The sequence below is a fragment of the Rhinichthys klamathensis genome, unplaced genomic scaffold (assembly GCF_029890125.1).
Source record: "Rhinichthys klamathensis goyatoka isolate OS25496 unplaced genomic scaffold, OSU_Roscu_1.1 h1tg000176l_1, whole genome shotgun sequence".
Classification (NCBI taxonomy): Eukaryota; Metazoa; Chordata; class Actinopteri; order Cypriniformes; family Leuciscidae; genus Rhinichthys; species Rhinichthys klamathensis.
In genome coordinates this window covers 1,640,001-1,655,000 of record NW_026606705.1, presented here as the reverse complement: position 1 = coordinate 1,655,000, position 15,000 = coordinate 1,640,001, and the positions used below count along the sequence as shown (strand labels likewise).

The 15,000-nt window shown below is 42.6% G+C and overlaps 3 protein-coding genes across 3 annotated transcripts in view; 2 read left to right on the top strand and 1 right to left on the bottom strand.

Moving 5' to 3' along the window:
• golph3l (golgi phosphoprotein 3-like) overlaps window positions 1-3,201 on the bottom strand; it is an 8,615-nt gene extending 5,414 nt beyond the window's left edge. Inside the window, exons 1-3 of the mRNA XM_056260257.1 lie at window positions 3,101-3,201; window positions 2,718-2,915; window positions 522-653 (exon numbers count right to left, since the gene is read on the bottom strand). Coding sequence (XP_056116232.1) covers window positions 522-653; window positions 2,718-2,897 — 312 coding nt within the window. The 5' untranslated portion in view covers window positions 2,898-2,915; window positions 3,101-3,201. The remainder of the gene's footprint in view (window positions 1-521; window positions 654-2,717; window positions 2,916-3,100) is intronic.
• Window positions 3,202-4,431: 1,230 nt separating this feature from the next.
• ensaa (endosulfine alpha a) lies at window positions 4,432-5,474 on the top strand. The gene is given in 4 exon segments (XM_056260479.1): window positions 4,432-4,485; window positions 4,978-5,057; window positions 5,059-5,098; window positions 5,189-5,474. Coding segments are annotated over 4 exon segments (399 nt in total). The 3' UTR covers window positions 5,414-5,474.
• Window positions 5,475-7,403: 1,929 nt separating this feature from the next.
• Window positions 7,404-11,256, top strand: mcl1a (MCL1 apoptosis regulator, BCL2 family member a). Its single transcript, XM_056260258.1, is given in 4 exon segments — window positions 7,404-7,810; window positions 7,813-7,911; window positions 9,486-9,736; window positions 10,932-11,256. Coding segments are annotated over 4 exon segments (777 nt in total). The 5' UTR covers window positions 7,404-7,503; the 3' UTR covers window positions 11,052-11,256.
• Window positions 11,257-15,000: the final 3,744 nt, after the last annotated feature.

Sequence of the window (15,000 nt, the reverse complement as noted above, 5' to 3'; positions counted from 1 at the left end):
AATAGCTACATGCTAATAGCAATTAGCTTAGGGTTAAAAAACATGATAAAAAAAGTCAAAATGTGCTAGCATCATGCTAACAGCATGGTAATCATGTTAACATCATGCAAGCAACATGCTAATCGTGTTGTCATAATGTTAAAAAATGCTAACATGTTAATTGTGTTAACACCATGTTAAAAAATGCTAACAACATGCTAATCATGTTATCTTGTTAAAAACATGCTAACAACATGTTAATTGTGTTATCATCATGCTAATTGTGTTAACATAATGCTAATAACATGCTAATCGTGTTAACATCATGCTAACAGCTTGCTAATCATGTTAGCATCATGCAAGCAACATGCCAATTGTGTTAACATCATACTCGCAACATGCTAATTATGTCAGAATCATGCTAACAACATATTAATCATTTCGTTAAAAGCATGATTGCAAAATATTAATCATGTTAGCATCATGCTAACGATATGCTAATCGTGTTAACACCCAGAATGCATCAGTGTGTATGCGCTCACCCTGCGGTCCAGCAGTTTCCTGCGACGTGAGCTCGGCGGCTCCAGATGAACTCGTCCTCGTAGCGTTAGCTCCACCAGAATACACCCGCGCAGACCCGACGAGATGCTGTCGTTCCAGAAGGACGTGTAGCCCTGCGCACACACACACACACACAGATCAACAACACAACTATTAAACAAATTCATCAGAAGATATAAAACTTACAGAGAGAGAGAGAAAATTTCCAGATGTTTTGTCCTAATGTGTTGTGATTTGAGCTTAGCTTTTCCACTTTCATTTAGTAGCAACCATTTTTATTGTGTAAATAAAGCGTATAACAACGTAAAGCAGCTGCAACATTCTAACACAAGCAGTTTGTGAATAAAACAGCTGGTTCAGTGAATGATTAAACGAAGGAAGCTAGTGAAAGTCAACACTACAGGATCACACGCGCTCTCCGGCAGAACATCAGATGGCCAATGAACACGGATGACATTTGGTCAGATGAACTATGAAGATCTGCCTTCAGATAGTGTTTCTCAGAAGAGTATTAACTCTTCAGATCTGTCAACATACACATCTCTCTCTCTCTCTCTCCGTCTCACACACACACACACACACACACACACACACACACACACACACACACACACACACACACACACACACACACACACACACACACACACACACACACACACACACACAGGAAGTTTAATATTAACCAAGTGACAAGGAAGTTTGCTCAGAGGCTTTACACAAGAATAGACAGACACGCCTGCAGTTCAGAGCAGAAACAATATCTATCCATCCATTCTAAATACATAATCCCCCTTTCGTGTGTGTGTGTGAATCTTCAGTTGATCCCCAGGCTGTGGGACGGGCCGGTTCCTCCACACACACTCCTCCAGCCGTGTCTCTGCACTGAGGACAGGAGTATAAACTGGGCAGACGCCGGTGTTGATGAGATCTCCCCTGAGAAACAGCCCCGCACCACTGTCCCCCCTCCAGCAGGAGGCGCTCTCTCGCCCGCCGAACCCGCCTCTCCCATCAGACAGAGAGAGAGAGTGTGTGTGTGTGTGTGTGTGACTGACAGAGAGAGTGTGTGTGTGTGTGTGTGTGTGACTGACAGAGAGAGTGTGTGTGTGTGTGTGTGACTGACAGACAGAGAGAGAGTGTGTGTGTGTGTGTGTGTGTGTGTGTGTGTGACTGACAGAGAGTGTGTGTGTGTGTGTGTGTGTGTGTGACTGACAGAGAGTGTGTGTGTGTGTGTGACTGACAGACAGAGAAGTGTAAACCCACTCCGTGAAGCTCCCGCCGCACAGGTTCTGTGGACGTTCTGAAGAGTCTATATCAGTCCAGGTGTCGCGTGAGAATCCCTGACCGTCGAAGCATAGGGGTGACATCACATTTTCTGTGTTGGGTTCAGTAGATATGATACAAAATACATAATTTGGTTATGGCGCAAAGTAACATGGCCGCCACGAGGCGTTTTTGCGATGGCTTCATTTCTTCAGGGCCGCAAACCGTACAAGAGCACCAACCTTCAGTGAACATCACCTCAGAGTTTGCACAGAACCGGTTCAACCGGACTATTCCAGAATAACTACAGAAATACTCAACACCACCCATACTGTTTCCACTGACCACAGGCCTGACACCAGTGTGTGTGTGTGTGTGTGATGGGTAGGTTTAGGGGTCGGGTTAGTGTGTGTGTGTGTGTGTGTGTGATGGGTAGGTTTAGGTGTCGGGTTAGTGTGTGTGTGTGTGTGTGTGTGTGTGTGATGGGTAGGTTTAGGTGTCGGGTTAGTGTGTGTGTGTGTGTGTGATGGGTAGGTTTAGGTGTCGGGTAAGTGTGTGTGTGTGTGTGTGTGTGTAATGGGTAGGTTTAGGTGTCGGGTTAGTGTGTGAGTGTGTGTGTGTGTGTGATGGGTAGGTTTAGATGTCGGGTTAGTGTGTGTGTGTGTGTGTGATGGGTAGGTTTAGGAGTCGGGTTAGTGTGTGTGTGTGTGAGTGTGTGTGATGGGTAGGTTTAGGTGTCGGGTTAGTGTGTGTGTGTGTGTGTGTGTGTAATGGGTAGGTTTAGGTGTCGGGTTAGTGTGTGAGTGTGTGTGTGTGTGTGATGGGTAGGTTTAGATGTCGGGTTAGTGTGGGTGAGTGTGTGTGATGGGTAGGTTTAGGAGTCGGGTTAGTGTGTGTGTGTGTGTGTGTGTAACCTCTTTATCCTTGAGTCCCAGCAGCAGGATCTCCTCCATCAGTGTGAGTCTCAGTGATTTGGAGTCGGTGTCGATCTCTTCTTCCTCCTCGTCTCTCTTCTTCTCCTCCCTCTCCTCAGCGTTACTCCCTCCATCCGCTGGAGTCTCCACACGCCGGGTGCGCTTCGTCAACGTGGTCATTCCTCCTGCTAACACAACCTACACACACACACACACCTTTACTCAATCTGGAAATCACGCACTAACATACTTCAGATTTCCCTTTTTAACAGGAATAATGATGAAATCCTTTCAGGGAGATTCTAGCAAACCAGTTCAACTTCAGCATCAGTGTCTCTAACATATACAAGCTACATTTACAAGCTACATATACATACACTCACCGCATCTGCTAGTTTGTCATCAAAAACACAATGTCAGTCCAATGTAAGATTTCTGTCTCGCGACTGCGTTCACTTCCCTGTGCGCTCGCCCGAGTGCGCTTCACCTGTGGACACGCCCCTCTGGCCGCTCAGCCAATCAGGAGCAGCTCCAGCGCCTCTCCTCCAATCAGGACTGTCGACGCACACGGAACGAGCGCACCTGTTCTGTCACCCGGATTCAGGATCCACATCAATACCATAGGCTTTCATTAGACACTTAAAAAATGTGACCGAACAAGTTTATTAACATTGTGTGACGCCATTGTCAAAGATATCGGGCTTTATGGTTACGAATTTCATAAAAATGGGTGATTCTTGAATAAATGTTGTCATTTTCACTTTCTTTCGGCTACCTCAAGCCTTGGACCTTGTTTATAGACACATAATAATATATATTTTTAATGTAGCCTATAGCCTATATATTTATAAACATATTGCTGTATGATGAATACTGCATTCAATGTTTTTTTTATTACATTTTGGGATTTTGATAAATGTATGTTGTATGCACATTACAAGCATTACGTATGTTTTAAGCATAGACTGTATAAAAGAAGGTTTTGAGTAATAAAATGACAAACGCTGCAACAGCGCCATCACGCGGCGGCCACACTCACTGCATGTGAACGTATGCTTTCTTGAGATTAATGACAGGTACTTTGAAATATTTTATACATCTTACATGTTACATCTTAATGGTGGGTAGAAAAAGGATACAGATATGTAAATAAAATAAAAAAAATGGGATGAACAACTGTTAATAACAAGAAAAGGATGTGAGAATGCCAAGATTACGTATTGGGCATACAGCACTAAATCAAAGTTTATATAAAATAGGTAAACATGAAACCGGTAACTGCGATAAATGTGGATATCCAGAAACAGTAAATCATATATTACTAGGATACAGCATACAAAAGAGAAAGACTTAAATTAGTTCAGTCACTAAAGGATAGGGGTGTTAGCAATTATTCACTTAAGGAAATAGTAGGAGAAGGAACAAAATATATAATACATGAGGAATTAGATTTTTTTTTTTTTTTTTAAATGATACAGGACTGGTACATTTTTTTTTTTTTTTCTCTCAACCAAGTGTTTTCAACCGAGTAGCGCTTCATCCTCCGATCCAGCAGAGGCGCACATGCAGCTTTTAGATGGTTTGGCAGCCGCCATTTAAACAACAGAAGAAGAAGAAGTATATATCGCGCCTGCTGCTCTTTGACATTAGTATATTATTATTAGTTATTGACGGAAGACCGGTTTTATTTCCAGTGTTTCTGCCGCGGGGAATCATGTCGCTAAACCCGGGCCCGGACTCTCTGCAGCGGGGTCCGAAAGAGAAGCAGGTACCGCCACTGCGATCGTCAATGAAGCAACACAAACACACATAACCAGTCATTTAAAACCGACCCGCGGCTTTAACGGGTATTTACTGTCGTTAAGACAGGAATAAAAAGAAATCGTGACTTAACGGATCCTCGCCGAGGTCACGCCCACTCTGCGAGCATATCCTCGCTCTGATTGGTCGATCAGTCCATCAGTCACATAGATGGACTCCTATTGGTCGGTGTTTGTTGTCATTTTGTTAGTCCATAGCATACTTATAATTCGGTACTGAAAAAAAGAGATAATACAGAACACATGTTGTATACATATTCTCCGCTTGTCAAATGTAAAGAGTATATCAAGACTATAGCGCTTTTAACAAGACTGCTTTATACAATACAGATAGTTTAAAATCAGTTTCACGGGAAAATATCGTAATTTTAAAGCGATATTAACTGTAAAATATCAAATAAATATAATGAAATGTCTAAAAAATAAATGTGTATTTGCAGGATTCTCTGGAAAAGATCTGTAACCCAATACTGTCCAAAGAGGCAAACCTCAAGGCAAAATATCCAAATCTGGGACAAAACCGGCGGTTCTGGCTTTCTGATGAAGAGGAGTGAGTGGAGCCAGCAGTGAATCAAGGGATCATTCTCATTTTTGAGTGAACTACTAACCCACTACAATCTAAATAATGCGTGTAAATCTCTCCTCTTGTAGCAGAAGTACTTTGACTCGGGCGATTATAACGTGGCAAAAGCCAAGATGAAGAGCAAACTCGTGCTGGCAACCGGTCCTGAAGACAAGCTGGGGACCGGAGACCATATTCCCAAACCACAGGATCTTCCTCAGAGGGAACCCAGCGCCCTCGCCAGCAAACTGGCCGGAGAAACACACACACACACACACACACACACACACACTGAGGCGAGTCGTGGCGTTTAATCTCGGGTAGTTGAGGGATCGGAACCTCTAGAGGAGATCCAGACACTGAAGATGCAGATCAAACCTAAGAGAGAGAGAGAGAGAGAGAGAGAGAGAGAGAGAGAGAGAGAGAGAGAGAGAGAGAGTGTGTGTGTGTGTGTGATAGAGAGAGAGAGAGAGAGAGAGAGAGAGTGAGTGTGTGTGTGTGTGATAGAGAGAGAGAGAGAGAGAGAGAGAGAGAGAGAGAGAGAGAGAGAGAGAGAGAGAGAGAGAGTGAGTGTGTGTGTGTGTGTGTGTGTGTGTGTGATAGAGAGAGAGTGAGAGAGAGAGAGAGAGAGAGATATGACGAAAGGAGCAGGGCGCGTCCCAGTCCAGTCGAGAGTAACGTGTGTTTTATACGCCTGACGCGAGCGGACGTCACTAGCACAGTTTGGGGTCAGTAACCAAAGACGCATTAAATTGACCAAAAGTGACAGTAAAGACACTTATAATGTTACAAAAGATTCTATTTCAAATAAACGCCGTTCTTTTGAACTTTCTATTCATCAAAGAATCCTGTATAAATATTAAATAAATATAAACTTTAATAACTTCATATCTTCTGGAGGAAAAGAGATTTTGAAGTATTTTATGTTATACTCTGTGACTGATGTATAATTACACTGTTATGTAGGATTGTGGCATTATTTTCATGATGGTTAGATTATAAAAGATGATAATAATAATAATAAATTGCGGTAATGCGTGTTTTTGATTAAATCTGCAAAAATGAAAGGTGCGATAAACACTGCATGATCCATAAACACTTTAAAGTTTAAATAACCTTTTGTTTTGCATGACAGATAAACACATAAAGTGTACAATCATTTAAGAGCATAATGTGGAAGAAATGTAATATGTTTGGCATTTAATTATATTTATAGAATCTTAGAAATATGGTAATTAGATTAATGCAGTGTCGATACATATCCTTATGAATATGAGTATGTGTGTGTCCTTGTATATGACCTGACGAAAGTTAATGTGTATGACCGAGACCCAGAGTCTCCATTCTAGAGGATAATATTAAATATGATAACCATAACTAACACATTGTTTAGATTTGGCTGAGACATATCTTCATTTAGCCTCGAGAAACAACTATAAAGATTACAATTATTTTTTTAGCTAAACAAAGAACATCAGAAAGTGTAATGATATGCAGTGACATCAGAGAGTGTGTTTTATATTAGAGTACGAGAGAGTGAAATGTTATGTAAAAAATATTGGAGTGAAGATTTTTTATGGTAGTTTTTAAAATGTAAAGTTTAGCCTGTGCTCTGAGCTCACATGAATATCAATAATTCAAACATATATTTACAAGTCTATTGTCATATATAATCATAGAAGGCCAATATCCACCAGAGGTCTCTAGTGACAGCAACATTGAGCTTTTTTTAATTGAAAATACTTGACAGAAAGTAATCATATCTATTCAGTAAGATATAAAGACTCCATATGCAGTGCCCAGTTGTGTGTGTGTGTGTGTGTGTGTATAGAGCTAGTGTTGAGTGTAAAGCTGGCGTGAGTCAGAGGGCAAAGGGTCACTCGTGTCGGGTTCAGCTTCACACACGCCTGATCTCCTCGCCGCTCCAGCTCCTCCATGATTTGACTGAATTACTTTGCATTACCTGTATGTATTTCACTAATCTGAGCTGAAGTTATATAAAGAATTCACCCAGAATCAACATTAAATTAATAATAACTTATACAAAATATATATGTACACTGTCATCCAACAACATTTCGAATACAACGTGGTTTATAAAACATTTCTGACCTTTAGGTGAAATATTCCATTCAGTCAGTTATGTGAAAAGAACATTAAGAATTTCCTAGGAAGTTCTAGAGGAAGACCATATATGGACATTAGGGGCGGGGTTAAAAGGATATGAAAGAAGAAACACGTCATGACGCAGAGTATAAAAGCCATCCTTGTTCCCTCTACTTCCGCTTCACTCACACAAGAGTGTCGACCGTCACGAGCACTATAACCGTCGTCATCGTCCAAGCTTAACCTTCACCCTTTAAACTTCAATCTTATTTAAGTTTTTCTGTTTGTAAGCGTAATTATGACTCTGACATTAGGAATCAGGCGAGCGACCGCGATGAGTTTCTTCGCACAGGGCGCGCATACGACGCTCGTGCCCTCGCTGAAAACGCGCAACGAGGACGAGCTGGACGGGTGCGCGGATGAGATGGACTCCGCGTTAAAGCCGGTGAGGCCGGGAACGAACGGAACAAAAGGCCTCCAGCTCGACGGGCGCTTCGTGTCCGCGACCGACGGCTCTCTCCCGTCCACTCCGGACTCAGCCGAGCTCGGGTCCGCAGAACTGGACCGTGATACTCGACAGCTCCTGCTGGACTTCTATCGCACACACACGGAATGTGTTCACCCGAGCAGAACCACAACAGCGCGCTGCCGACAATGAGGCGCGTCGTCGGGGAGATTCTCGAGAAGCACCAGATCGTATACAAAGGTAAGACGCGCGCATGCGCGCTCCCGGTACGCCTGTTTGACTAAGTCACGTGATATTCTGTGTGGTTGCATCTCTATTTATTTGCATTGTTTCTGATAATGTCCGTTTTATTTTTGCATTCTTATTCATAGTAATTTGACTTATTCACGTTTAAAAAAAGCATAGATCAACTCATCAGTAGAATACAATTTCAAATAAGTATTACCCTAAAATGAGTTTTAAGATGTCTGATTTCAGAGTAAACAAGTCACGTGATGTCGGTTTATAGACTAATTATAATAAGCCATTTTACTTCTATTCAGTTTATTTGTGTCGTTTCTGATAGTGATAAGTTGTCACTTAAGTCGATGTTATTTCGTTTTATTTTGTGTACTTATTTATAGTTAAGTGAACGCAAATAAAGAGTTCCTGTTTGTCGGTGGGGTTTTTCTCGGTAGCTTTATCTGGCAAACCGCGAGCTCGTCAGCGCTTCTCGGAACTGCCGGAGTTCCGCTTATCTTCAGCTGTGTGTGTGTGTGTGTGTGTGTGTGTGGTGGGGGAGGAGGGTTTCACAAACACTGACACCATCTCAGAAGTGCAAAGTGGAACCATTTTAACGCATTGCTTTAGAAATGTGCGATACGTGAACTCGGCAGTTTAAAGCAGAGCCGGTTATGTGCTGTCAGTCAAAAGGGGGCGGGGCCAGCGCAATTCTCTATCATATCGGCATTATCGCAAACATGTGTATTATGCAAACTTATCTATTACTGATTGCAAATTATGTGACTAAAACTATTGTTAGGAATGAAATTAATTGACATTGTGGGTAGTAGATTACATTTCACTTTAGGTAATGTGTTCTGATTACTTTTTAGATTACTTATGATTTGATTGGCATTTGTGTACCATTTTGATTTATTTTTTTAAACAAAAAAGAAAACAAAGGGAAAGAATTCTTTATCAGCGTCATGCAATAGTGCAATAAACACTACAGTACACCAGAACTGCATTAGTAGAGATTCATCTGATCTGGGTTCAGTAGTTCTGTCAGCTGATCTGGGTTCAGTAGTTCTGTCAGCTGATCTGGGTTCAGTAGTTCTGTCAGCTGATCTGGGTTCAGTAGTTCTGTCAGCTGATCTGGGTTCAGTAGTTCCTATGAGCTGATCTGGGTTCAGTAGTTCTGTCAGCTGATCTGGGTTCAGTAGTTCTGTCAGCTGATCTGGGTTCAGTAGTTCTGTCAGCTGATCTGGGGTCAGTAGTTCCTATGAGCTGATCTGGGTTCAGTAGTTCCTATGAGCTGATCTGGGTTCAGCAGTTCCTATGAGCTGATCTGGGTTCAGTAGTTCCTATGAGCTGATCTGGGTTCAGTAGCTGACGCTGCTCTCTCTCAGGCATGTTGTATGAGCTGATCTGGGTTCAGTAGTGTATATATGAGCTGATCTGGGTTCAGTAGTGTGTGTATATGAGCTGATCTGGGTTCAGTAGTGTATGACTGATCTGGGTTCAGTAGTGTATATATGAGCTGATCTGGGTTCAGTAGTGTGTGTATATGAGCTGATCTGGGTTCAGTAGCTGACGCTGCTCTCTCTCCTCAGGCATGTTGCAGCGCCTCCACATGGACTCTCAGAAGGACTCGCTGGACTTCGTCGGCTCGATAGCGAAGAGCATGTTCAGCGACGGCAGCACGAACTGGGGCCGCGTCACGAGCCTGGTGGCGTTCGGGGCCGTGGTGTGTTCCCGCCTCAAGGAGTGCCAGCGCGAGGAGTGTGTGGAGGCCGTGGCGCAGCAGATCTCCTCATACCTGATCTCAGAACAGCACCACTGGCTGCGGAGCAACAACGGCTGGGTGAGTCCAGTGCTGCGTCTGTCGACCGCTCGTAGACACGCCCCCTTCAGTTACTGTTGCTATGTCCGACAAGCCCCGCCTCTCACACGCCACATGTTCTCGCGCAGTGAAACACACACCGCGGAGCAGAGAGACTGACAAGCCCTGAAAACTGCAGCCTAGGCGCCTCGATCGCCCCCCGGTGGCTGGGCCCAGTATAGCTCATAAACCCCGCCTCCACGAGTTACTCAACGGCATGTGAGACCAACCAAACAGTTTAATTACACTTCAAATATCTTTTTTCCAAAGGTGGTTTCTGTCATTTGCTGTCGTTTTTTCCCCGCTGATGTAAGTTCAAATGTCCGTTGACTGACTAACTAAAAATAAACGTTAAAATAAGTTTGTTTTTAGTTAGTTGCGTGATGCTATAAAAACAGTGGTGTAACGTCATGATTGACAGCTGTGATTGACAGGTTCTCTGTCACTGAAGATCCCGAGAAACGTCTGCTGGTGCTTCGGACACTGAGGAGATTGTATTTATCATTCAACTTTGATTCAGATTGTATCAACTTTCAAATTTGTTCGTTTAAAAAAAAAAAAGAAATTTAAACGATAAATACCGTTTTGTGGCTCTAAGTTAAAGCCGCTCGTGAACCGATCATCTCTTCCTTCTCGTTATAGCATCAAATAAACACTGCGAAAATCCACCTGGAATACTAGACGATCTGGGACTTCTGGCACACACACTTCAACACACTATACTGTGGCACACACACACTTCAACACACTATACTGTGGCACACACACACTTCAACACACTATACTGTGGCACACACTCTTCAACACACTATAATGTGGCACACACACACTTCATCACACTATACTGTGGCGCACACACACTTCAGCACACTATACTGTGGCGCACACACACTTCAGCACACTATACTGTGGCGCACACACACTTCAGCACACTATACTGTGGCGCACACACACTTCAGCACACTATACTGTGGCGCACACACACTTCAACACACTCTGTTCTGGTGTGCTCACTCACTCACTCACTCACTCACTCACTGACTGTGTGTGTTGTGTGTTCTCTCAGAGCCGGTGTGGAGTGTGTGTGTTCTCTCGGAGCCGGTGTGGAGTGTGTGCTCGTGTGTGTTCTCTCAGAGCCGGTGTGGAGTGTGTGCTCATGTGTGTTCTCTCTCTCCAGGAAGGGTTTGTGCAGTTCTTCCGCGAGGAGGAGGACGTGGAGTCGCGCGTGCGCGGCGCGCTGATGGCGGTCGTCGGCTGCGCGGGGATCGGCGCCGGCCTGGCGTTGCTGATGCGGTGAGAACGGGCCGCTCCGGGGCAAGCTGAGCCGCCCCGCCGACACTGACGCGCACCAGTGTGTCGTTCGGAGTGAACCTCCGGCTACAGTCCGGCTCTGTGCCGGCGCCTGCTCACGCCACGCGATTGGGCTCTTCGCGAGCCAGATGTGACCAAGATTATAGACTTTTCAGATTTATTTTTTTATAATAAAACAAATACTGAAAGAACTTTGTGTGCATCATGTGATTATGCTTCGCCTTGTAAATAAACGACAGGGCTTTATGAGTGTGTGCTTCCCCAGGAACGAGTTCTGCAGCGCCAGTGTCCAGGTCGAGGGGTAAGATGAGCCGGCTTCACTGAGCTCGACCTTCAGGGAAAGAGAAGCGAGTGGATCCGGTTTCATAGCTTCTGTTCTCTAAGAGTGAACACTTCACACAGCTTGAGAACGCTTTCACTTCTGTTCTGGGAATGACTGAGTAACTCACCAAATCCTGTCTTTGATTGATAATTAAATTATAATAGATATAGTGCTGAACATAGTCAGTTCAGCTTTATTTCTACAGTGCTTTATAAGATGATCAATGATGCAAACTTCAAATATGAGACAAACAGAAATCCGATTCAGCTGGAAATCAAGATCACTGAATCTCTAGTGTGAGTCTCTCGATCTGAAGTTCTATTATCAGACTTCTATTATCAGACTTCTATTATCAGACTCTATTATCAGACTCTATTATCAGACTCTATTATCAGACTCTATTATCAGACTCTATTATCAGACTTCTATTATCAGACTCTATTATCAGACTCTATTATCAGACTTCTATTATCAGACTTCTATTATCAGACTCTATTATCAGACTCTATTATCAGACTCTATTATCAGACTCTATTATCAGACTTCTATTATCAGACTCTATTATCAGACTTCTATTATCAGACTCTATTGACGTTACTGTAAGAATGTTTCTTCATAACTTTGAGAATGTTTCCTGTTCTCTGATTGCATAACTTACTAAGAATAATGTTTAAATGTTTCCTCCCAAGGTTTAGTGCATCATCAGTTATGCCTAATATTCCAAGAATTTTTTTAAGAAGTTTCTGTTGACATATTTGTTTCTATTAATATCTCAAATAAATGAATATATGGATGTTCCACAATGTTTTCTAATAACATTACAAAAACATCCAGCAAATATATTAATAACATAAGGATGTTCAGAGAATGTTCCTCTTAATATTACCAGACTGATTCAAATAATAATATTATAAAAAACATTACATAAACATAATTTGACAGTTTTTCCAAAAATGTTTATACACAGTGTTTGAACTGTGGCTCCATTTCTCAAAACACACGCAGCTCAACATCACACAGCTAACACTCGTTCAAGACTATTAACTCTTCTAAAAATGCTATTGTTGTGTAGTAACTACACACACACACACTACACACAGATGTGACGGATGTTAAACACACTCCTGTGGCTTTAGCTTCAGTGTGCATTAGATAGGAGTGTCACACACACACATGTGCACGACAGTATGAGCACAACATAAGACTTTTACACAGTTATTGAACTGAACTGAATCAATACTGAAAATAAATACATTTTCAAACAAAAATGAAACAAATCATAAAAATGTGTGTGTGTGAGTGAGTGTGTCTCTGAGTGTGTGTTTGTTGATTCCGGTGCAGCACTAACCACACACAGCAGAAGTGTGACATTTATCATCTCAGTGGGTCGTGTGTGTGTGGTTTCTCTCATCTGGTTCAGTGAGTTGATGATTTCTCTGCCTTACTGTGCAAGTCAGCAAATATAGAACAACATTGCTTTTGATGTGTTGCTTTCAGCATCTCTGGTTAACAGCATATGAGATGAGATAAACACACACACGCACACACACACACAACAGCAGCTCTGCACAACAACACACTCGCATTTTTTAAAGACCTGCAAGATGCAAGCTGTAGGGAAGGAAATCTAATTTATTCCTCATATATAATATAAAAGCGAATATGAAGCGTCATCTGAGTAAGAAACACACACTCAGCGCTCGTGTCACAGCAGATCAACAACACACCACAAACATTTCTGAGAAAACTTCCAGTGCAGTGAAACCAGTGTGTGTGTGTGCGTGCGTGTTTGTGTGTGTGTGTGAGTGTGTGTGTGTATTTGTGTGTGTGTGTGTGTTTGTGCATGTTTGTGTGTGAGTGTGCTTTTTTGTGTGTGTGTGTTTGTGTGTGTGCGTGTTTGTGTGTGTGTGTGTATTTGTGTGTGTGTGTGTGTGTGTGTTTGTGCATGTTTGTGTGTGAGTGTGCTTGTTTGTTTGTGTGTGTGTGTGTTTATGTTTGTGTGTGAGTGTGCTTGTTTGTGTGTGTGTGTGTATGTGCTTGTTTGTGTGTGTGTCAAGTCACCTTCATTTACATAGCACTTTTTACATTACAGAGTGTTTCAAAGCAGCTTCACAGTGATAACAGGAATATAATGCAACACAGTTGGTTTCGGCTGCACTGCAGATCTAGAGGAAAGTCACTGTCCAGCTTTAGCAAGTTTTTGATTGATTCATTTCCATTGTAAGAATCGAAATAGGCTTCAAAGTCCACAGGAAAGCCTTCTGTGGTGCCGCCGAGGCCTTCACAGGAGAGTCTAGTAGACCCTGTCTCTGCTGACACTTCACGGTCAATGTGGCCGAGTCGAGGCGCAGGTCCAGCATCTGATCTGGATCCGGCCGACTTGTGATCGATAAGACATCTCTTCATTTACTGCTACAAACTGATAACGGTCAGATAAGTGTGATTTAAACCATGCTTTGCAATTCCACTAATGCCAACATAAATTTTGAGTCTATTTAAAAGAATGCTGTGGTCAATAGTATCAAATGCAGCACTAAGATCGAGTAACACTAATAGAGAGATACAACCACGATCGGATGATAAGAGCAGATCATGTGTGACTCTAATGAGAGCGGTCTCAGTGCTATGGTACGGTCTAAACCCGGACTGGAGATCCTCACAGATATCATTTCTTTCTAGAAAGGAACACAGTTGTGAGGATACTGCCGAGATCGGCCTGTAATTCACTAATTCTGTACGATCAAGTTGTGTTTTTTTAACAAGCAGTTTAATCATAGCCAGCTTAAAAGTTTTCGGTATATATCCTAGAGACAAAGATGAATTAGTAATATTAAGAAGAGGATCGATGACCTCTGGAAGCATCTCTTTCAGTAGCGTAGTCCGTATAGGGTCTAATATACATGTTGTCGATTTAGATGATTTAACGAGTTTAGACAATTCTTCCTCTCCTATAGCAGTGAATGAATGGAAGTTTTCCTCAGGGAGACTACACTGCACTGCCTGATGCAATGCTGTAGTAGACGGGTGCATACTTATAATTTTCTCCCTGATATTATCAATCTTGTAAGTAAAGAAGGGCATAAAGTCATTACTGCTGTGCTGCTTGGAAACTTCAGAAGTTGAAGCTTTATTTCTTGTTAATTCTAATAAATACCTCGGGTTGTGTTGGTTTTCTTCTAAGAGAGACATAAAATAAGCAGATCTAGCCGTCTTTAAGGCCTTTCTGTACGCAATAATGCTGTCTTTCCATGAAATGCGATAAACCTCTAGTTTAGTTTTCTTCCAGTTGCGCTCCATGTTTCTGGCTGTTCTCTTAAGGGCCGGTGTGTGTGTGTGTGTGTGTGTGTGTGTGTGTGTGTGTGTGTGTGTGTGTGTGTGTGAGTGTGTGTTACTAGATAGACTCCAGTATTTCCTCGAGTACGGACAGCAGCAGCAAACATCATATAGAGAATATCTGTGTGTCTGTCAGCTCTCTCTCTCTCTCTCTCTCTCTCTCTCTCTCTCTCTCTCTCTCTCTCTCTCTCTCTCTCTCTCTCTCTCTCTCTCTCTCTCTCTCTCTCTCTCTCTGTGGTTGAACTTCAGATCAAAGGGATGAAAACAGGAAGTAGTTCAT